Source organism: Nilaparvata lugens, chromosome 1 (genome assembly GCF_014356525.2).
Source record: "Nilaparvata lugens isolate BPH chromosome 1, ASM1435652v1, whole genome shotgun sequence".
Classification (NCBI taxonomy): Eukaryota; Metazoa; Arthropoda; class Insecta; order Hemiptera; family Delphacidae; genus Nilaparvata; species Nilaparvata lugens.
The window spans coordinates 99,588,507-99,613,575 of NC_052504.1; the positions used below are offsets into that span (position 1 = coordinate 99,588,507).

The 25,069-nt window shown below is 40.3% G+C and overlaps 1 protein-coding gene across 23 annotated transcripts in view; it reads left to right on the plus strand.

Annotated features, from left to right (window-relative positions):
- Positions 1–25,069, plus strand: part of LOC111054275 (zinc finger protein 2 homolog) — a 217,774-nt gene that overhangs the window by 188,706 nt on the left and 3,999 nt on the right. For 13 of the 23 annotated variants that reach the window (XM_039419764.1, XM_039419772.1, XM_039419768.1 and 10 more), the window contains 3 exons: positions 1,402–1,542; positions 3,113–3,253; positions 3,783–3,882. In XM_039419764.1, the coding sequence (XP_039275698.1) occupies positions 1,402–1,542; positions 3,113–3,253; positions 3,783–3,882 (382 nt within the window). Of the gene's footprint in view, positions 1–1,401; positions 1,543–2,071; positions 2,172–3,112; positions 3,254–3,782; positions 3,883–5,189; positions 5,312–18,923; positions 20,751–25,069 lie in introns of those variants that run through there. The other 10 variants (XM_039419774.1, XM_039419789.1, XM_039419771.1 and 7 more) reach the window with 9 other exon arrangements.

Sequence of the window (25,069 nt, forward strand, 5' to 3'; positions counted from 1 at the left end):
TTATAAATAGCTATCCATGGTATAAATTTGAAGAAAATCGTTAGAGCCGTTTTCGAGAAAAACGTGAAAAACATGGTTTTTTAGTAATTATCCGCCATTTTTTCCGCCATCTTGAATTGAATTTTATTGAATTTATTATAGTCGGATCCTTATGGTATAAGGACCTTAAGTTTAAAATTTCAAGTCAATCGGTTAATTAGGAATGGAGTTATCGTGTTGACAGACATACACACATACACACACACAGACCAACACCCAAAAATCATGTTTTTGGACTCAGGGAACCTTGAAACGTATAGAAAACTTGAAATTAGGGTACCTTAATTTTTTTTGGAAAGCAATACTTTCCTTACCCATGGTAATAGGGCAAGGAAAGTAAAACTTTTCCTGAAGCCTTTCGCTGAGATGACACAGCAATCTATGACGACATGTGTATCATGCATGTCCCAAGACCTGAAGCTGGCCTCTAATGGTAGAACATGCATGGTATACAGTCTATAGTGAGGTCCACGTTATAATGACAGTGTTTGATTAGCAATGGTATTGCTATCCTTGTCTATCATTCAACAAAGCGGATAGCGCTATCTCTTTCTCGCTTTTCTCTGTTGCCAGATCGTCTTTTAACAATGCAGAATTAATAATCAATTGACAAAATATTTCATCCTAATTATGAAAATTCATTTTGAAATTATTGAAAAATATAATTTCTTGCTTAATAAAATAGAATTGATTATTTTAAACGAGAATGAACAGTTAATATTACATCAATAAACCTGTATCTGCTACCGTCTAAAGAAGGCATTGACAAGACAGAGGATCGGCAACGTTGTTCTCCTATCTGTCTCCACTGCCATTACAGTATAACGTGCACCTCACTATAGGCTTCGAACTAAAGTTTTTGATAGAATTGAAAATTCATTATCAAAACATTAAAAAATTAATTTCTTGACGAATATAATATTATTGATTATTATCTATAACAAGAAATAACCGTTGATATTACATCAGATAGGCTAAACCGGTATCAGCTATCCTCTATAGAAGGTAAAGAATTTTGGCAACTCTGTTCTCCTATCTTTTCTTTCTGCAATTATAAGGTGGACCTCACTATAAAATTCAATAAGATATAAATAAAAATATAAATCCACATACCCTTTTTAGAATAGTTCACTCACAACATGTTTCGGTTATATGATGCCATTATCAAGACTTGATACCGACATGCCATGAACATGGTGTGAGTAAACAATTTTAAAAAGGGTACTTGGATTTCTATTTTTATTTATATTCAATAGTAGCCCTAACGGAAAAAATTACGATTCAATAAGAGTACACAATATACATACAAGTACTTTATTGATTCGTGTGCTCTATTAAACCGGGTTTCTTCATTTTTTGAAGGTGGAACCTGAGCCATCAAGGGTCTCTGATGAAGAGCCAGTCAATGAAGGGCCAGCAGAGATGTCAGACATCAAAGACATGACGGATTCAGTCGACAGCATGTACAGGCATAGCGAGCTGAAACTTCTCGAAGAAGAACAGGTAACTTATTTTGCATCCAAGTATTTATTCACTTTATTTATTCACTAGCAGAAAACCCCAGCTCCACAAGGGTGTAATTTGAAACATGACAAACTGGAAACTTGATGTAATGAAATCTTGAAGAATTGAAAATAGGCCTACAACCATCCTCGGTTAATTAAAAATCTGAATGCGAAATTTCAAGTTAATCAGCTTAGTAGTTGAGACGTGATGATGCGTCAAACATAATTTTCCTATCTTATACGTGTATAAACCAGCTCTTTACTTTATTATAGTATAGATTTCAAAATACAATTTCAATGGATGGTTATAGCCCATTTTAAATTCTTCAAGATTTCAGTAGGTCAAGTTTTCAGTTTTTCAAGTTTTATTGCAGAGCACCACGGGTTACCTGCAAGTTTTTTCATAAAAACAGAAACGTATCTTGTCTCATATCACAGTTTATCTGTTATCATCAAATAATAAATGATCTTGTCTGTATAATTTGTGGGTGTATTATCTATTGTAACTATAATGTATATATTTGCAGGTATCAGCCACCCCTGTACAAGTGGAGCAATCAATCTCAAACGAAGGAGTCAACTTGATGGAAAATGAATGCAAAGACAAGGAACGACCATCTAACAAAGGTTGGTTGATCTATGGCAAACATTCCGCTCTTCAATTGAATTACAAACTATAGTGAGGTCCACGTTATAATGGCAGTGTTTGATTAGCAATGGTATTGCTATCCTTGTCTATCATTCAACAAAGCGGATAGCGCTATCTCTTTCTCGCTTTGCTCTGTTGCCAGATCGTCTTTTAACAATGCAGAATTAATAATCAATTGACAAAATATTTCATCCTAATTATGAAAATTCATTTTGAAATTATTGAAAAATATAATTTCTTGCTTAATAAAATATAATTGATTATTTTAAACGAGAATGAACAGTTAATATTACATCAATAAACCTGTATCTGCTACCGTCTAAAGAAGGCATTGACAAGACAGAGGATCGGCAACGTTGTTCTCCTATCTGTCTCCACTGCCATTACAGTATAACGTGCACCTCACTATAGGCTTCGAACTAAAGTTTTTGATAGAATTGAAAATTCATTATCAAAACATTAAAAAATTAATTTCTTGACGAATATAATATTATTGATTATTATCTATAACAAGAAATAACCGTTGATATTACATCAGATAGGCTAAACCGGTATCAGCTATCCTCTATAGAAGGTAAAGAATTTTGGCAACTCTGTTCTCCTATCTTTTCTTTCTGCAATTATAAGGTGGACCTCACTATAAAATTCAATAAGATATAAATAAAAATATAAATCCACATACCCTTTTTAGAATAGTTCACTCACAACATGTTTCGGTTATATGATGCCATTATCAAGACTTGATACCGACATGCCATGAACATGGTGTGAGTAAACAATTTTAAAAAGGGTACTTGGATTTCTATTTTTATTTATATTCAATAGTAGCCCTAACGGAAAAAATTACGATTCAATAAGTGTACACAAGTACTTATTGATTCATGTGCTCTATTAAACCGGGTTTCTTCATTTTTTGAAGGTGGAACCTGAGCCATCAAGGGTCTCTGATGAAGAGCCAGTCAATGAAGGGCCAGCAGAGATATCAGACATCAAAGACATGACGGATTCAGTCGACAGCATGTACAGGCATAGCGAGCTGAAACTTCTCGAAGAAGAACAGGTAACTTATTTTGCATCCAAGTATTTATTCACTTTATTTATTCACTAGCAGAAAACCCCAGCTCCACAAGGGTGTAATTTGAAACATGACAAACTGGAAACTTGATGTAATGAAATCTTGAAGAATTGAAAATAGGCCTACAACCATCCTCGGTTAATTAAAAATCTGAATGCGAAATTTCAAGTTAATCAGCTTAGTAGTTGAGACGTGATGATGCGTCAAACATAATTTTCCTATCTTATACGTGTATAAACCAGCTCTTTACTTTATTATAGTATAGATTTCAAAATACAATTTCAATGGATGGTTATAGCCCATTTTAAATTCTTCAAGATTTCAGTAGGTCAAGTTTTCAGTTTTTCAAGTTTTATTGCAGAGCACCACGGGTTACCTGCAAGTTTTTTCATAAAAACAGAAACGTATCTTGTCTCATATCACAGTTTATCTGTTATCATCAAATAATAAATGATCTTGTCTGTATAATTTGTGGGTGTATTATCTATTGTAACTATAATGTATATATTTGCAGGTATCAGCCACCCCTGTACAAGTGGAGCAATCAATCTCAAACGAAGGAGTCAACTTGATGGAAAATGAATGCAAAGACAAGGAACGACCATCTAACAAAGGTTGGTTGATCTATGGCAAACATTCCGCTCTTCAATTGAATTACAAACTATAGTGAGGTCCACGTTATAATGGGAGTGAAGAAAGATAGGAGAACAGTGATGCCGATTCTCTGCCTTGCCACTGCCTTAGCTGATGATACCGGTATATCAGATGTAATATCAACTGTTCATTCTTGTTGAAAATAATCGATTATATTTATATCATCTAGAGATATATTTTTCAATGATTGAATAATAAATTTTCATATTGAGATGATAAATTTTGTTAATTAATGAAGTTTTGAAAACGATCTGGAAAATTTGCGATCTAGAAAATGATAGCCTTATCTGATTTGTCAAACAATAGACAAGGATAGCAACACCAATGTTAATCAAATACTGCCATTATAATGTGGACCTGACTATAGTACATTTTTACAGCAAGTTATAAAAGTATAGAAGCTTGCAATATCATTGATCATACTCCTATAAGTTTTATTTGAGAATACTTTCCACCTCACCATAAACAGCTTTTAGACCCGGACTCTAGAACACTTAAATCTTGAATCCAATGCACCATTTTAAATCTATATGGAATCTATAGCTTTGATGGTTCATTAGATTCAATATAAGTAGTTTAATAGGTGTTTTAGAATCTGGCTCTAATTTAATATAACTTACTTCTTATAAAATGAAAAGAAAAGGATCTCTATTTGCTGGAAACATTTGCTCAGTCTTAGTACCGTAGTGATGTCAGTTAAGATCTAAATGTCTCAATTTAATCATAAGAAAAAAGATTGCATAAGAAGATATCCCAAGGTATAGGACGTTTATGTTCCAAATTTCATTGTTTATTATTTATTGGTTGATACAATAAGTACATCATCAAAATGATAGGGAGAGAAAAAATAATGTAGCCTTGTGCTACTCCTCTCCCAAATTTAGATAAGGTTACACATAGTTCGAAATAGGTCAAGTCTTGTAGTTGTTCACTTCACAAAACAGTCCTAAATTTTATTATTTCCACAAAATAAATTATATTCAAGCCGATAGTCCCAGTAGTTCTTTTTCTTGACGCTATGTGATGCTGTTAGAGTCTCTCATAATGTGCCGTTCATATACACTCTCACTCGTTCAAGACAGTAATATTGACAAAAATCGGCTTGAAATAACAGTGAAATTTGGGACACAAACAGTCTATACCAAACAGTCTATCCTCCGATGCTATCATCTCTCATCAATATAATTTTGTACACTTTTTATGTGAAATGTGCTCTCTCTCTAATAATTTGCAGTGTCAAGTAGTATGAGTTTCGTTAATGTTTCAGAGTTAACTCTACCCACTGCCTATGTCAAACTGTATCGCATTGGAGTGCTGGATAGAATTGCCAGAACCCTTCACCAAAAGCAGCGCTCTGATGACGATTATGATGATGTTGATGATGATTATGTAAGTGTTTTTCCAAATAATTTTAGATATAGACCTATGGTATGTTTTAATGTTCCCTTAAATTGCGTGGAATTAATAAACTCCTGTTATCTGGCTCAGTCAGACTGGCTGGGTTATTTTGGAAACCAAAAATCGACCATGAAGAATGAGTTATCGAAAGTGGGTACTGAACATTGAATCACAAAATTTCAGAATAAATCATTGAACAGATAATTCAGAAACTATGTTTTAGAATCAATTTATTCCATACAATCTCTCATAGTTTGATTCTCCAGTCAATCAATGAAAAACAACAACAATGCTAGAAGAGGATAGTGCTATCTGCTTTGTCGAATGATAGACAAGGATAGCAAGATCAATGCTAATCAAATACTAGCATCATAACGTGGACCTCTCTATAGGTATTGGCAACTCTATATTTATTATCAATCATCCTTAGTTGAATTTGGCACAAAATCTCATTGCAATATACATGTGAGAATTATATACATTATGTAAACTTTGAATGTATAATACAATTACAAAAATTATATCACAACAATATTATAGATGTAATATTCAGTTAAGTGAAATCATTGTGCTGAATTACCCCCAGAACTCTCAATACAATTTTCAATGAGAACCATTTTGGCAACAGCTCAGGAATATGCGAAAATTTTCGACTTCCAATGATATTTCATCGACTACCAGAGTCGTCCCATTATTTAATGTTAGAACTATATTGTGAATGAACACTCTTACTTTCCTTGCACCATTACCATAGGTAAGGAAAGTATTGATTTCGAATAATATCAACATGTTGACGTTTGAAAATATAAATTCAACCTCCCCCATTAAAACATAATTGGACTCAAATTACTAGGTTATTGAAATGCACCCAATATGAGACCCTGTTGTGGTCGACGACGGCATTTATGCACATACAAAAACCCACCTTTAGGTGACATCGATCTATAGTAAGTTCCACGTTGTACTGACAGTATTCTATTAACATTGGTGTTGCTATCCTTGTCCATCAGTTGACAAAGCAGATAGCGCTATCCTTTTCTAGCTCTGCAGATTTTCCAGATCTTCAACAATGTAGAAGAATATAATGAATTAACAAAATACTTGATCTCAATTATCAAAATTTATTAACAAATCGAGAAATAATAAAGAAGGTTCAGAAATGTGTTAGAAATACTCCTTGTAAATAATCCCTTTTATGGAGAAAAATTATATTCAAGGGCTTTTGAAGTCAATGAAAAATAATAAATTGTAGTATAATATGAATGTATATTTGTGTCCAATTTCCTTAATTATTATACTTTATTGTGTTGACTGGTGTATATATAAAATTATTGTGATGTTCGATTAATGCTAATAAATTAAAATAATCACATTTATTGAATTCAACATTAGTTTTAATTTTTCATCTTAATTTAATTATATTGTGAAAAATGAATGATTTTCCTACTCGGATCACCGAAACTACAGAGTCAGTCATTGACAATGTTTTTACAAATATTGACAGCTCGATAATCAGTGTTTCTGGAATAAATACACAACTATCTTATCATGATGCACAGCTTGTTGAGATAAAAATAGATGAGGCTAAAAACAGTATAAAAGATACATTTATATTTAAATATTGTAGAAGCTTCTCTGATGAGAACATCTCCATGTTCATTTCAGCTTTAAGCCAGGAAACTTGGCTTGATGTATTTAACTCCGATGTCAAATGTAAATATGATACTTTCAATAGAGCCTTCTCCCATTACTTTAATACATATTTTCCAAGAAAGTTAGTGAAACAGAATATTAACCAAAAGTCATGGATAACACCAGAGTTGAAAGTAGATAAGGAAGAACTCATCCATCAAACTAATAGTGCAAGATTATCCAGGGATAGAACTAGAAATCTTAGGGAAAGATCTAGGATATTAAGGGCAAAACTAATCCAAAGCAAAAAAAACTATTATGATAACAAAATAAAAAATTCCAAAAATGTTATAAAAGAGACTTGGAGAATAATAAACACGGAGGTTGGAAATAAAAATAAACTATTTAAAAACCTAACTTTAAAAAGTGGAGAGCAGATTTGTTCTAATCCAAAGAAAATATGTGAACTTTTCTTGAGTTACTTTTCGAAAGAGGAAATAGATATAGGAGACTCTCAAAACTCAACACAAAGTGATGGTTTAGCAAATGTTATTGATCAAGAATTTAGATTCAAAACTATTGATTACATGAAACTTGATAAAATTATCTCTAGTTTGAAATGTAAGTACAGTGCAGGATACGATGACGTACCAATCATCATCATTAAAAAAGCCAAAAAAGTTTTGTTGAAGCCACTGCTACATCTGATAAACTCTTCTCTTATTACCGGAATATTTCCTGAGCTGTTAAAAATTTCAAAAATTATCCCAGTACATAAAAAGAATGATGAAAATGATATTAACAATTACCGTCCGATTTCTCTATTACCAGCAATTTCCAAGATTTATGAACGTGTAGTTTCTGACCAGCTTCTTGAATATTTGGAGAAAAATGAACTTCTCGACTCCTTTCAGCACGGGTTCCTTAAAGGAAAATCAGTCAAGACAGCAACAACAAAATTTATCGAATCTGTCATTGACTCGATAGATAACTCTGAAAGAGCAGTCGGGATATTTTTAGATCTCACACAAGCTTTTGATAGCATTTCGCACAGGATTTTGCTTGGTCGTCTTAAAACTTTAGGGGTGACAGGTGTATCTTACAAGTGGTTTGAATCATACATCATGAACAGGAAAATGTTTGTTCAAATAAGTCATATGAATCACAAGGGATTCAGGAATACCTTCAATTCAAAAATGAGAACAAGTAGGTGCGGTGTACCCCAAGGCTCAATTCTGGGACCAATTCTCTTTATCTGTTATCTGAAAGGTATACCATATCTCGAAGGCAATAGTGAGCTAGTTTTGTATGCTGATGACGCAAACCTAAAAATATCAGCCAAATCCCAGAATGAAAGTGAGATAATAGCAAAATCAAACCTCTCCACTTTGGCAAAACATCTGATGAACAATAAATTAATAATTAATATGAGTAAAACGAACCTATTGACATTTACTACACAGCAGGTAAAAACATTTTTTTCTTCAATAAATTTGCACAACAAAGTCATTTCTCAGTCCATCTCTACCAAGTTCTTGGGATTAACAGTAGATCAAAACTTGAATTGGACAGAACATGTCACAAGGGTTTTGTCACGGGTATCGAGTGGATTATATGCACTTAGAAAAATGTCTCCCTTTAGTAAAATGGAAACGCGGAAAATGATTTATTTTGCCTACATACACTCTATAATATCCTTTGGTATAAGTCTTTATGGATCTACTTCAAATCAGAACATGGATTCAATTCTCAAATCACAAAAACAAGCTATAAGAATAATTTTACACCTAGACCCCATAGCATCAGTTAAAGAACATTTCGCTCACTTAAATATAATGACAGTTTACAGTCTTTACATCTTTGAGACAATAATGAGTGTGAAAGAAAATCTTGGAAATATTTTGACATTAGGACATAATCATAGGTACAGCACTAGAAACAGAGATAAACTTTGATATGGTGGAAGGTGTGGCTCGTTCATCAATTGGGCTAGTCAGTCGGGTCGAGCGAGGGGTTTGTTACCACTGTCTGAAAAAATGGCTTTTTGTGGCCCTGAAAAAGGCCAAGTTTGTTGCTGGTGGCCCTGAAAAGGGACCAAGATTGTTGCTGGTGGCCCTAAAAGGGACCAAGGCAGGCTAGATGTTTAGTAGTTGTAGACTGGCGCACCACGCCGCGCGAGGGTCCCGGGCAGGTCCATCTGGTGCGAGAGCAGGCCGGCAGGGGCTCAAGTCAATGGTTTGCAGTCTCCACTCTGGTTTACCCGGGCTACGGAGAGGGCTGACCGGGTGATCTACTAGCCAGAGGTCGTGCCGAATCTCCGCCGGGAGGACCTCCTCGACCACTTCCTCGTTTAGAAGGGGCCTTCGGTCAAACCCCGGGCAGGCAGGGTTGTAGGCTTCCGCTGCACACACTCCGATGTCGGTTCGGCACCCAACCCGGGCATCCAGAACCGCGCGCCAGTTGTTAGGCTGGGGCGCTAAGTCTTGGGGCGCAGCTGGCGCGGCGGTGTACAGCCTCAGCCTCTCCTCCACCTGGCGAAGCCGACGTAGGGCCCTCCTCTTCTGGATTCGGCGGCCGGCTCGGTTCCTCCTAGGCATCGGCTGGGTAGTAGACAAGGAAGACACCTCAGGTTGTGGTTAGTCTCGCCGTGGTTCCCTCATTGGCCTGCTCGCTGCTCTGCTCCTGGTCTCGGTAGTGGTCTCGGCTGGTAGTGGTCTCTGGTAGTGGTCTCGGCTGGTGGTCTCTTCTGGCTCTTCAGTGGAAGGCTGCTAGTGAGCAAGTGCTCTCGAGGGTAGCTGAGTAGCCCCCTTTTATTCACAGTCCCCGAGTTCACCTGCGCTGCTATTGGCCGGCGGTGCTCGGCCAATAGAAACGCAGGAACGGGTGGCGGCGACTGAGGCACACCCTGGTGGCAGGTGGGTCAACCACTCATTTGGTTGATGCGTGGCGTGGGGAGCAGAGCAGAGCGGCAGGCTGAAAGGTAGCGAACGCGAGGGAGGTATCAATTTTTACATTTTCAAAGCCATAGACTTGAGTTCTACAAGAAGAAGCCCACATACATAGGAGCCAAGTTCTATAACAAGCTTCCGATACGAATCCAACAAGAGCTGAATCCCAATAAATTCAAATTGGAATTAAAGAGATATTTAACTGGAAGAGCTCTTTATAATATAAATGAATATTTGAATGAATGAGATCAGCTCCTATGAGTTGAATTGTATTGTATGTTTGTATGTTTGTATTGTTGTATTCTGTGGATGTTTTATTTGTTATGCATTTTATTTTAATTGTATCTAATCAAAGATATATATTAATGACACTATCATTGTATACACTGTACAAATTTATGAATAAAGAAATTATGATGATGATGATGAGAGAAAGTCCTGTGGAATGGTATTTACCAGTTTGTCACACATAAAGGGAAATTGCATCCTAAAATCTGTGAATTAGTTTGGGTTTAGTTTGATGTTATGAATCAAATCAATCAGTCCCCGAGTTCACCTGCGCTGCCGGCGGTGCTCGGCCAATAGAAACGCAGGAACGGGTGGCGGCGACTGAGGCGCACCCTGGTGGCGGGTGGGTCAACCACTCATTTGGTTGATGTGTGGCGTGGGGAGCAGAGCAGAGCGGCAGGCTGAAAGGTAGCGAACGCGAGGGAGGTATCAATTCCCCCCCCCCCCGTTTGAGGTAGCCACGGCGAGAATTTATTGATTGCAAAAAACAAGATACAATGTTTACAAAATATACAAAAGTGCCATTGGGCGATAATTTTACAGAAGTGAGGCCAGAAGGGTCTCCCCCAACAGGTGGGTTGTGGTCAATAATTACAGAAATAAAACCAGAAGGGTCTCCCCCAACAGGTGGGTTGTTATTCCAAGAGATGTTGCTGGTCGGTGGTTGGAGCCGGGTGTAGTTGAGTCTCGTACACCTTGATGGTCTCATTGTCACGGGTGATCCAGTAGACAGCTCCTTGGTTGTGGGCGACCGTATATGGTCCCTTCCATCTGGGTGCTAGGCCCGCGTGGAATTTCTGAGCCTTGTTTGAGAGTTGATGATTCCGTGTGAGCACCTGGTCGCCGATCTGGTAACGAGGCTGTGTCTCGGCTATCGGGTCTCCCTTCCTATTGAGATAATTTTCTTGGTTCAACACGGCTTCGCGTTGGATTGCGGTTAGCGTGTGTAGACGCTGGTTAATATGGTCTTTGTGCGGTTCGAGTTGATCTTCGGGCGAGTGGCTCCATTCCCCTGGCCGTGGAAGGGTTTGGCCAAACAGGATTTGACTGGGGCTGTATCTTGTTGCCGTGTTCTGTCGATTTCGCAGGGTGAATAGCACAGATGGTAGTTGGTTCTCCCATTCTTGGTGTTGTTCTTGTAGGCGGATCCATAGTCCCTTCTTGAGTTCCTGGTTCCTTCTCTCGGTAGGGTTGGCTCGGGGGTGATAAATTGGCCTGGTGTAGTGTAAGACTCCCCATTTGAGGCAGAGTTCGTTCCATAGTTTCCCCGTAAAGTGAGTGCCATTGTCGGAGAGTAGGATTTTTGGGTATCCCCATCTGGGAAACAGGTGCGTATCCATCGTGCGGCCAATCTTGTTGGCGTCGCCATGAGGCAGCGGGTAGGCTTCTATCCACCTGGAGAAAGAATCAGTGATGACCAATATGAATCGATTTCTTCACTTGGAGAGTGGGTAGGGGCCCATCAGATCGAGACATACGGTTTCCCATGGTCTAGTAGACCGTCGCGGTCGTTGCGTAGGTTCGTGATTCCGGTTGTACGCTTTTGAGCAGCTACACAGCAGGCAATTTTGTACGTACGCGGTTATCTGCGCCTTCATACGGGGCCAAGTGTAGTATGTAGCGATGTTTCAGTAGGTTTCGGCATAGCCTGGATGTCCCATTAGATCATCGTCGTGATAGCGGAACAGTAGCCAGGTGCGAAAGTTGGGCAGTATGACTATTCGCCAACTGTCGCGTGTCTTCTTCTCCCAGAGTCGGTTGTGTAGGCGGTAACTGGTGAGGAATACTTGATCAGTTCCCGGTTGATCCTCCAACGGTCGGGGTTTGATCTCCATCCATCGTTGCACCTGCGCGTTGATCTGGTCGTCTGTGGCCTGTGCTTTCCGAATCTCTTCTAACAGTTCAGTTTCGGTTGCGATGCTTGCTAGCGTAGCGGGTTCACTGGTGACTGGCAGGATGTCGGGAGGCATGAATAGAATACGTTCATCCACCAATAAATACAATTTAATGTACATTAGGTGTCGTCAAGAATAATCCCATAAAACTACTGAGCCATTATAAATATATATTATCACACAAAATAAGTATTCACTACATCGACGGGCAAATTGAAAAATTCCTCTACATTATATAATGGGTTCTCTGTTAGCAGCTTTTTAACTTGAGTTTTAAAACGGGCTTGATTCATATATCTCACACTAACAGGCAGCTTATTGAATGCCTTGATTGATAATATTCTATAATGTCCTTGAAGTTTTTTTTAACCTGACAAAAGGAACATTCAGATGACATGCTTGTCTGGTGAAATGCCCGTGTATCTCAGACCTACATTCATGGTTCGTTCTAGTTGTTGACTGGTCTCCTCAACTTTTTCGTTGTCAGGTTGCCGTGACAGTGCGTCGGCGAACTGATTCTCTTTACCCGGGCAGTGTTCTAGGGTGAAGTCAAATTCTTGTAGGAGCAGGGCCCATCGAGTGAGTTTGGCGCGGCTGTCCTTTGCAGTTTGTAACCAGGTAATCACCTTATTGTCGGTACGGAGTATGAATGGCCTGCCTTCCAGGTAAGGGTGATATCGCTTTATTGCCCAGACAACCGCAAGGCACTCTTGTTCGTTACTGTGATACTGTTGATCCGTGTGGTTCAGCTTGGCACTGGCGTATGCGATCACCTTACGGTCATTGTTGATTTCTTGGTATAGGGCAGCCCCTATACCGACCTTGCTGGCGTCTGTCTGTAGGACGAAGGTCTTGGAGAAATCTGGTCGACAGAGTGGTTGGATGTTGGCGGTCAATGCTTGTAGGCGGCGGAAAGCTGTCTCTTCTGTTGGTGACCATTTCCATCGCGTCTTCGTGCTAAGTAGCTCAGACAGAGGTGCACAAACGTCAGCGGCGTTGGGTAAAAATTCTCATAGCCAGCCGACTACTCCGAGAAATTCTCGCAGTTTCTTTCTGGTGGTGGGTGGTTGGGCAGAAGTCACAGCTAGGATAGCCTGCGGTTTTGCTTGGTTGCCCTCGGAGGTGATTATGTGACCGAGGTATTCAAGTTGCTTGCGGCCGATCTGGCATTTTGCTGCTGAGACAGAGAGATTGTATAGATTTAACCGTTCAAACACTTTGGCTAAGTGGAGTAAGTGTTCTTCCCAGGTATCCGAGTACACAATGATGTCGTCGAGATAAGCGTAGCAGAACTTGACGTATCCACTCAGTACCTTGTTCATCATGGATTGGAAGCAGCTGGGTGCATTTCGTAGGCCGAAAGGCATGACCTTAAATTGTAGCTTTTCGCCATAGGGAGTGGTGAAGGCCGTGTAAGGTCGAGACTGGGGTGCGAGTGGTACCTGCCAGTATCCCATCCGTAGGTCGAGTGAGCTGAATATTTTTGAAGTTCCCAGGCTTCGAATGACGTCCTGTAGGGTCATCTGCGGTGCCGTGGCTGGAACGGTGATGGAATTCAGCCATCGGTAATCGATGCAGAACCGTGATGTGCCGTCCTTCTTGGGGACAACGACAATTGGAGAGTTGTAAGGCGAATAACTGGCTTCTACCAGGTTGCGTTCCTTGAGGGCGGCAACTTCGGACTCGATAATTTGCAGTTTCTCCCGTGAGTATCGGTAAGGCCGCTGGCTGCGTATTTCTGAGCTGTTGAGTTGAATTGTCATGGTGGCGGCCGTGGTGATGGAGGGTGGCATCTGCTCCATGAACAATTTTGCGTGTTGTTGCAGTAATACTGTTAACCGTCGGTGCTGGTCGCTGGGCGTGTCTTCTAGTAACTTGTCAACCAGGTGAGTGTCCATCTCTACTGAGACTGGTGGTTGCGCTATCCAGAAGATTGTGTCTCGCTGCGTCTTGCCGTAGATTAGCCTGTCTTGCTCAAAGTCAAGCACTGCCTTATTCTCCCGAAACCATGGTCGTCCCAAGATGATGTCTTTGCGTAGGTCAGGTAGACCTAGGAAGGGAATATTTTGAATGTGCTGTTGGATCTGGAGTTCCAGATGTCCTTGTATGGCCATTTCACAGCTAGTGGGACGGTTGGCCAGCAGTACAGGTAGCTTCAGCGGTTGGATCCGTGTACCGTGGTCGAGGTGGGCAGCGCTCACGAAGTTGTGCGCTGCAGCTGAATCGAGTAGAGTGTGTAGTTGTTTACCTGCAAGGATGACAGGGATCTGGGGTAGAGTCTGTCCGTCTATCTGGATCACGGCTAGGTTTGGTGCTTGGCTGGGCGGAGGGCTGGTGATGTGGTTGTTGACTACTGGGGCGGCAGTGTTGGTGACCTTGTCGGTGACTGCGGCCAGGGCAGTGTTGGTGACCTGGTGGCTGACTGCGGCTGGGGCAGTGTTGGTGACCTGGTGGCTGAATGTGGCTGGGTCAGCGTTGGTGACCTGGTCGTCGACTGCGGCGAGGGCATTGTTGGTGACTCCGTCCATGACAGCGACCCCGGTAGGTGGCGGGTGCGTGTGGGTCACAGTTGCATGTTCCTCCCCAGGCTGTGGTCGATGACGCGCTCATCGTCGGCTGGTGATGCTGTCCTCTCGCGGGCCAGTAGAGGCGCGGCTGCTGGGTGCTGTGGAGAGTCTCTGTCAGCCGGGAAGAGCAAGGGGTCTTCGGTGACATTGGAAGGAGACTTAGCGACACTAGCAGGGTCTACGGTGGCGTGATGGGTAGGCGATCGATCCATTGTGAGTGAGACGGTCATGAGTGACGGCTGGGTGGTTGACGCGCAAGGGTGTGCCGGACGTGGTTGCTGTTGTGAGACAGTGACCCGTGTGACGACTGGTACTGGGTCATTCTTGATAGCCCGTAGAGGTGCGGCTGCTAGGTACCATGGAGAGTCTCCGTCAGCCGAGAAGAGCGAGGGGTCTTCGGTGACATTGGAAGGAGGCTTGGTGACGCTGGCAGGATCCACGGTGGCGTGACCAAGGAATGACTGGCTGGCCGGTTCGGTGACGGTTATCGCTTGTAGTTGGGGTGGTGACCTGCGAGGCTGGCGCTGTGGGTCTTGCACCTCATCGTTAGTGTAGTGGACTCCTACTTTCTGTGCTGGAGGGGTGGAGTCCGAGTCTCTCCAGTATCGCCGTTTCCCTGCCATTTCTACGCGAGTTCTGGGCAGTCGCGATGAAAATGCTTGGCCGGGCAGTAATGACACTGAGGAAGCTGGTTGTAGTTGAACCTCGGCGGCGGCTCTCGATGGGGTGGCCCTGTGGGTGCTTATGTTTTGGTCGACTGTTGAGGTCGGTTTCCAGGTCGCTGGCAATCATGATCAGCTCTTCATAGTTCGTGGGACAAGCAGCTCGAACTAGGGTGCGAAGCTCGGAACTCAGCTGACTGATGAGCAGGGCGATCACCTCGTCTTCAGCCAGGTTGGTTCCTAAGCGCTGCTGTAGTTGGAGCTTCTGACGGATGAATCGCTCCACTGGCTGGTTCGGTTTGTGGGTGTTGCCATAAAATTCCGTGTGAGCGGCTGCGATTTTATGGGCTCCCGAGAAATGGGCCTGAAGTCGGTCACGGAACTGTTCCCAGGTGGTGACGAATTCTCCGTAGTCTCTCCACCAGGCGGCAGCGTTGTCTTGTAGTTGCGCTTTTAGAAGCATGACCCAGGTATAGCTGGGAATGTGGTGACCCTGTAGCAGCTCGGTGCACTGTCGCATGAAGGTGATGGGGTCTTCATGGAGCTTGCCGCGGAAGAACGGTAGCAGGGTCGCTATGCTGGTCAGCTGGCTGAGGTTGCCGGTGTAGCTGACGGCTGGAGCCGGTAAGTTGGCCATGTTGCTGGTTGCGGTAGTGGAGTGACTAGAGGTTGACGGTGGAGCAGGCAGGTTGACGGTCAGTGCGCTGGGTTGCAGGGTGGTTGGTCGAGCGGGCTCGCTGGTGAAGGCGGGTGGCTGTGTTGCCCCGGTTTCGCTGGTGGAAGCGGGCGGCTGCGTCGTGCTGCTGTCGGTTTGACCGGTGGTCTGTGCAGGCCAGCCGGCGAATGTAGACTCGGTGTGCTGGCTGGTTGACTGCATCGAATCTTCGGTGGTCGTATCTCCACTGTCTCCGGCTCCGGTTTTAGTCGCTACCATGTTCAGGTGTTATGGGCGCCACTGGGAAATTGCCTGTTCCCAGACAGGTATTCTGAATTGAAAGATTCAGAGACACATTTTGTTGAAAGAAAATAAGTTTGAATTTTTTGTGTGAAAAATTCAAGACATATATTTAGATGAAAAATTTAAGACATACATTTAGTTGAAAATTTAGGTTGACATTTTGTTTGAAAAAAAAGTTTTGACAGTGGTAACGGGTTACTGTATCTCCATACAGTGAGTGGCCCCACGTTGGCAGGCGCCAATAATTGATATGGCGGAAGGTGTGGCTCGTTCATCAATTGGGCTAGTCAGTCGGGTCGAGCGAGGGGTTTGTTACCACTGTCTGAAAAAATGGCTTTTGGTGGCCCTGAAAAAGGCCAAGTTTGTTGCTGGTGGCCCTGAAAAGGGACCAAGATTGTTGCTGGTGGCCCTAAAAGGGACCAAGGCAGGCTAGATGTTTAGTAGTCGTAGACTGGCGCGATACCACGCCGAGCGAGGGTCCCGGGCAGGTCTGTCTGGTGCGAGAGCAGGCCGGCAGGAGCTCAAGTCAATGGTTCGCAGTCTCCACTCTGGTTTACCCGGGCTACGGAGAGGGCTGACCGGGTGATCTACTAGCCAGAGGTCGTGCCGAATCTCCGCCGGGAGGACCTCCTCGACCACTTCCTCGTTTAGAAGGGGCCTTCGGTCAAACCCCGGCAGGCAGGGTCGTAGGCTTCCGCTGCACACACTCCGATGTCGGTTCGGCACCCAACCCGCGCATCCAGAACCGCGCGCCAGTTGTTAGGCTGGGGCGCTAAGTCTTGGGGCGCAGCTGGCGCGGCGGTGTACGGCCTCAGCCTCTCCTCCACCTGGCGAAGCCGACGTAGGGCCCTCCTCTTCTGGATTCGGCGGCCGGCTCAGTTCCTCCTAGGCATCGGCTGGGTAGTAGACAAGGAAGACACCTCAGGTTGCGGTTAGTCTCGCCGTGGTTCCCTCATTGGCCTGCTCGCTGCTCTGCTCCTGGTCTCGGTAGTGGTCTCGGCTGGTGGTCTCTTCTGGCTCTTCAGTGGAAGGCTGCTAGTGAGCAAGTGCTCTCGAGGGTAGCTGAGTAGCCCTCTTTTATTCACAGTCCCCGAGTTCACCTGCGCTGCTATTGGCCGGCGGTGCTCGGCCAATAGAAACGCAGGAACGGGTGGCGGCGATTGAGGCACACCCTGGTGGCGGGTGGGTCAACCACTCATTTGGTTGATGCGTGGCGTGGGGAGCAGAGCAGAGCGGCAGGCTGAAAGGTAGCGAACGCGAGGGAGGTATCAATTTTTACATTTTCAAAGCCATAGACTTGAGTTCTACAAGAAGAAGCCCACATACATAGAGCCAAGTTCTATAACAAGCTTCCGATACGAATCCAACAAGAGCTGAATCCCAATAAATTCAAATGGAATTAAAGAGATATTTAACTGGAAGAGCTCTTTATAATATAAATGAATATTTGAATGAATGAGATCAGCTCCTATGAGTTGAATTGTATTGTATGTTTGTATGTTTGTATTGTTGTATTCTGTGGATGTTTTATTTGTTATGCATTTTATTTTTAATTGTATCTAATCAAAGATATATATTAATGACACTATTCATTGTATACACTGTACAAATTTATGAATAAAGAAATTATGATGATGATGATGATGAGAGAAAGTCCTGTGGAATGGTATTTACCAGTTTGTCACACATAAAGGGAAATTGCATCCTAAAATCTGTGAATTAGTTTGGGTTTAGTTTGATGTTCTGAATGTTTGATGAGTGTTGTGGGGTGTGATTCGAATGTTGAAGATATTTTATTGTACCTACTCATATCTTTTTGCTCTCATAATGATGAATAACTTGTCACTTGTATATTATGAAATAAGAATGTAATATTATTTATAATAAATTTGAATGTTTTGCTCATTTCCAATGATCTTCCAGAGCAAAATTCCGTCTCATCATTTAATGTTAGAACTACAGGTGTTCAATTTGGAACAGAACCCAACTGTTGGTCCATTGTTTGAATAACAATCGATCCACGAACACTTGAATTGCGAAATTACAGCAGCTGTTGAAAATTTTGTCCATCCATTTCAATGCACTTACTAACTATTACGTTTCACCATGTTCCTGGCAACTCTTGTTAGCTTTTCTCTGTCTCATGATAGCATAAGTGGTGTCTATCATCAATTCCTGTGGGGTGTGAGGATTGCTCCGGTAAACAAAATTTCTTTAAGCAGCTCCACAGGAAAAAGTCAAAACATGACAGATCAAGGGATGTGGTGGCCACAATCCTGTTGAAATGGTCCCTACATAAAAAGTCCTGTAGCGAATTCCTGTGTTCAAAAGTAAACCTTCACTAGTTTAACCGCTATGCACAAGGAATGAATAGCCATCCCTACTTCAGCTCTAGTCATATAAAAATTAGAATCAGTATCTTAACAGTTCCACAAAAATCATGCATTTTCCAAGTAAATACATTTAGTTTCACAAAAATCATGCAATTTCCAAATAAATACATTTAGTCCAGGCTAATGAGCAACGGGTTCTGTTTTAAATTAAACACTCTGTATATTGTGAATGTGCATTTTTGTGATTTGTCATGTGTGAATTACAACATTTGCTGATTGATTGAAGTTCTTCAATTGATATTTGAACCTTGTGATTTCAGGTACCATCATCAGCTGATAGTGGGAGTGATTCGTCTGCAGAAGAGGAAGAAGAAGGAAAAAATGAAGAAATGGTAGGAGAGGGGAGGGTTTCATGCAAGACTACTTCTAAAAAGCTTCATCAATGTAAATTCTGTGCAAAGAGCTTCTTTCAGAATTCTAATTTGACTGTTCACATCCGTACTCACACCAAAGAGAAGCCTTATCATTGTACAGTCTGTACAAAAACGTTCTCTCAGTCTGGTCATCTAACTATTCACATGCGTACTCACTCCAAAGAGAAGCCATTCCCGTGTACAGTCTGCACCAAAAGGTTCTCTGTGTCTGGTGTCTTGATTGAGCATATGCGTACCCACACCAAAGAGAAGCCTTTCGAGTGTACAGTCTGCACCAAAAGGTTCTCTTTTTCTAGTAATTTGACTGTTCACATGCGTACCCACACCAAAGAGAAGCCATTCCAGTGTACAGTCTGCACCAAAAGGTTCTCTGAGTCTGGTGCCTTGACTAAGCATATGCGTACTCACACCAAAGAGAAGCCATTCCAGTGTACAGTCTGCACCAAAAGGTTCTCTGTGTCTGGTGCCTTGACTGAGCATATGTGTACCCACACCAAAGAGAAGCCATTCCAGTGTACAGTCTGCACCAAAAGGTTCTCTGAGTCTGGTGCCTTGACTAAGCATATGCGTACACACACCAAAGAGAAGCCATTTCAGTGTATAGTCTGCACCAAAAGGTTCTCTGTGTCTGGTGCCTTGGTTTGTCATATGCGTACCCACACCAAAGAGAAGCCTTTTCAGTGTACAGTCTGCACCAAAAGGTTCTCTGTGTCTGGTGATTTAACTGTTCATATGCGTACACCACACCAAAGAGAAGCCATTCCAGTGTACAGTCTGCACCAAAAGGTTCCCTGTGTCTGGTGCCTTGGTTTGTCATATGCGTACCCACACCAAAGAGAAGCCTTTTCAGTGTACAGTCTGCACCAAAAGGTTCTCTGTGTCTGGTGCCTTGGTTCGTCATATGCGTACCCACACCAAAGAGAAGCCATTCCAGTGTACAGTCTGCACCAAAAGGTTCTCTGTGTCTGGTCATTTAACTGTTCATATGCGTACCCACACCAAAGAGAAGCCATTCCGGTGTACAGTCTGTACAGAAAGATTTTCCCAGTCTAGTAATTTAACTCGTCATATGCGCACTCACACCAATGAGAGACCATTCCAGTGAACAGTATGTAGAAAAAGTTCTCTCAGTGTGGAAAAATGAATCAACATAATATGCGTTGTCACACATCAGTTTAGAATGTCTGAGTTTCTTCTCTATTGGTGTGTTGTCTGTGTAATATCTCTACAATATTGTTCTTATTAAAAAAAAAAAACTAATTATTCGGTAGATTTGTATTGCAAAATAAGTTGACTGGATGTTCCATCCACAATAATTGTGAATCAATTCTTCAAATATCAATATGGTGTGTATAACATAAGTTGTGACTTATGTTGCCAAATTGTGCGATATTTCAATCTTTCCATGCAAGTCCATATGACAAAATCTATTCAATTCGACAACACTGTCGATGCTGAGTTGTCAATATGAATATATCCAGTTATATGGGCTTACATGAACAAATTGAAATTTTGCACAATTTGGAAACACGGATATTTTCTCCAAGCCTCAACTAATTTTATAGAAACTCTTGTATCATGTTATATTGTTCTTAGCTACATGATAGTGTATTCATAGATACGTGAGCTTCCATTGTAAAAATTGTGAAATAAATAAATAAATGAAAAAATAAGTCGACTCCCACATTTGAGGTTTAAGCAACAATCAATACGGTATAATAAAAAACATGAGACATTAGTGCAATATTTTCACATTTGGATCGTTCACCAGAACGTTCTTCAACATTGTAGAAATATACTTAATTTACAAAATACTCTATCTCAATATTATGTAAATTTATTATTGAATCGAGAAATAGAGTAGGCTATAATGGCAGTATTTGATTAACATTGGCGTTGCTATCCTTGTATATCAATCAACAAAGCAGACAGTGGTATCATTTTCTACCTCTGCAACTTTGCCAGATTGTTCTTCAACTATTTATAAATATTATCAATTTACAAAATACTTTATTTCAATTATAAAAATTAATTATTGAATCGACTGAGGAGGTTCAGAAATGTGTTAATGATATTCCTTGTATATAATTCCTTATATGGAGAGAAACATTTATTCTAGGGATTTTGAAATTAATAAAAAATAATGTACCTATTGTAGTAAATGGATGTCAATTAGAGTCCAATCTTTTGTGGATGTTTATTGTTGTGTTGTATAAACCTTGTACTTATTGTGCTGTATTGTATTGTGTTTACTGGCCTGGTTATGTCAAATTGTGATGTTCTATTGAGTCATTAGCCTCAATATATTTTTAAAAGATAAATTCTATTCTATTCTTATATTTGTGTTCTCATAATGATAAATAACTTGTCACTTGTGTATTATGAAATATGTGTAATAATAATGTAATACTATTTATATTCAATTTGAATATTCTGTGTTGAAATGAATCTATTATTTCCCTGCAATGAAACCTACGAACTCTCATAAGTTGCTTTTCACAGCTACTTATTAATATATAGTAGGTGCAAACCTTGTATTGCAGCATTGCTCTTACGGAGTACAGTATTAGCTTTTAAATCTAAAATACATTTTAAGATTTTGTGTTCTCAATTTTTATCGTATATTTTTCATTATCTTTCTTAGTTAAAAATTTTTTCTTTGATTGTTTTGATGGATAACAACGACATTCAAACCCTCGTACAATCTTTTGAACAAACACTTATTACCCACATAGAAAATGCAACCACTCAAATCAAGGTATCACACAGAAACAGACCATTAAAAAACTGGATCACCCAAGGATTAATTAGAGCTATACAGACTAGGAACAAAATGCACAAAAAACTACTGAAACAACCTAATAACAATGAGCTAAAAAACTCTATACTCGCTATAGGAATACTTTAAACAATTATTGAAGGAAACCAAAATCAATTACTATAGAAATAAATTGGATCAAAGTAGGGGTAATGCTAGGAAAACATGGAACACAATAAACGAGATACTTGATATCAAAAAGAGAGCTTTGATTAAATATTGATCCTGAAGTCCTGAACAAACATTTTTCATCTATTGGTAGGAAGTTGGCAGAAAAGCTAAACAACGAAAATGTAACCAATATACAACCCCAAATCAGTCATCATAATTCTAACAACTCACAAATTGATTTCCATAACTCTTTTTTCCTATTCCCGACAAATGAATCAGAGATTATTCAAACGATAAAAACACTGAAATCCAATTCAGCACCAGGCGTAAATAACATATAACAGTTGTTTTTAAAAACATAGCTCACATTGCTAAACCTGTAAATATCATAATTAACAGATGCTTTGAAGAAGGTTTCTTCCCAGATGAATTCAAGTAGCCAAGATTGTACCTTTGTATAAATCTGGTGATGCTAAAACCGACTAATTATCGTCGATAAGCTTGCTCAGCGGTATTTCAAAGGTTATGGAAAAAATTATAAAAAAGCGTCTTACACAATATTGAGATTGAAAGATTTTATTCATCCCAGCCAATTTGGTTTTCAAGAAGGCAAAAATACAGAGGATGCTATCTCGTTACTAGTAAAAACTTTAACTGAAAATTTTAGTAGAAGAAAGAAATCTATTGCAATATATTTATGAACCTCACCAAAGCATTTGATACTATTCCACATTCAAACTTTTGGGAAAACTTAACCGTATTGGAATTCGAGGATTACCCTTAAATCTTTTCTCGAGTTACCTGAGAGGGCGATCACAGATATTATCAAATGGGAATAAATCCAGTACTGAATATATGCTCGACTATGGTTTGCCACAAGGAACTGTTCTTTCTCCAATCTTATTCATAATAATATACATAAATGACCTCTTGAACCTGCACTTGAAAAATGGTCAAGCAATTTCTTTTGCCGATGACACTACTTTAATTTTTTCTGGTCAAACTTGGGAGGCAGCTAGAACTTCAGCTGAGAAGGGTTTTTCGGAGGTCAAAGCTTGGCTTGACAATCATACTCTAACCTTAATTATAAAAAGTCTTCCTTTATTACTTTTACACCAAATACTGCAACTCAACACCATTGAATCAAATAATTTTGAAAAGTCACAAGAATAGCTGTAACGGACTAGGTTCAGGCTGTGACTGCCCTTCACTGGAGAACTCGAAGTCTGTTAAATACCTGGAGTAATGATTGACCAACATCCAAGATGGGATACTCATATTCAGTCATTATGTCATAAGCCAAATATCTAATACAAAAATTTTATAGAATTAGCCTCTTGAAACTACCACAGCTTGCCAAAATGACCTATTTCGCTTACGCTCAATCTGTTCTTCAATACGGGATAAGAGTCTGGAGAGGCGCAGCTGAACGACACATTGGTAAGGTTTTCCAACATACAAAACATATAATAAAAATTGCACTTAACAAGCCGCGGCTCTACCGACCAGAACACTTTTCGAGAAAGCAAATACTATCAATCAAACAGCTCTATTTAAAAAACCTAGCATTATACATGGTAAAAAATAAAAATTTATTTAATATCCGGTATACTCCATACCATACACATCGAGTTTTTAGATCTTCTGACATGACTGAAACAAATCTTAGTGTTTGTAGGATGCAATTTCTTATAGGTGTGATAAGCTTGTGAATATAATTCCCCAACCTTGTTTGCAAATTCTCCACCAATAAACTAAAGATTGAAACCATAAATTGGATCAAAGCATCCACTGACTTCTCTGGTAGCATAAGATAGTATTTTTGTGATTTGGATCGTTTCTCACTACTTTCTCCACTATATCAGAGCCCTAAGTTTTCTAGCCCAATATTATCATTCGAGCTTACCGTACTCTAAAACCAGCTTTATGCTTTTCTCATTTGCGTTCCTGTTGTGCTGTCTAGCCTAGCGATGTTAAAATGTATAACTCCACTTTGAAGATTCTTCTACCTGCTTTTCAATTCCATTATTTACTACTTTTTTTGTATGTATTTTTATCTCCTACTTTATTTCATATTATTTTATGCCACTTGTTTATAAATTATTTGTAATCTATTTCTTTTGAAGCTCATGAACGGATGTAAGTCTTGTGAGCTCCACATTCTATTTCTTGTAATAATTTTTGTATGTACATTGTCAATTTGATTTCTATGTTGTACAAGAGATGAATGAATAAACTTGAAACTTGAGTATTGCCAGATTTCATCAAATCCAGAGAGCCAATTGTGTTAGAGAAAGAGCGAAAAAGAGAGTGTAGACATTTTTGATAGAATCGCCAACACTGTGCTCCTATTGGTTATATTGAGATAATATTCTTGGCTATAAAGCCCCGTGCTGCAAACTAAGGTTTGCTCGGACTATAGCTGATTAAACAGCATCAATGTTGAAAACTGGTCAAAAAAGAGCAGCGCTTTCGAATTCCTGAATGACGCATCATCACGTCTGAACTACTGGACTGATCAACTTGGAATTTTGCATGTACTGAACATTATTTATTTACCAAGGATGGTTATAGGCCTATTTCCAATTCTTCAAGATTTCATTACGTCAAGTTTTCAGTTTGTCAAGTTTTCAATTAGATCCTTGCGGAGCACGGGTTAGCTGCTCACCATACGAAACATGTCACAATTAAATAATTTTAAAAAGGATAACTAGTTTTATATTTTTATCTATATAGTTTTACCTAAACTTGTCTGTATAATTTGTGGGTGTATCATCTATTGTAACTATAATGTATAATATATTTGCAGGTATCAGCCACCCCTGTACAAGTGGAGCAATCAATCTCAAACGAAGGAGTCAACTTGATGGAAAATGAATGCAAAGACAAGAACGACCATCTACAGAGGTTGGTTGATCTATGGCAAACATTACGCTCTTCAATGAATATTACAACTATAGTGAGGTTCACGTTATAATGGAGTGAGAAGATAGGAGAACAGTGATGCCGATTCTCTGCCTTGCCACTGCCTTAGCTGATACCGGTATATCTGATGTAATATCAACGGTTCATTCTTGTGAAAATAATCGATTATATTTTAATC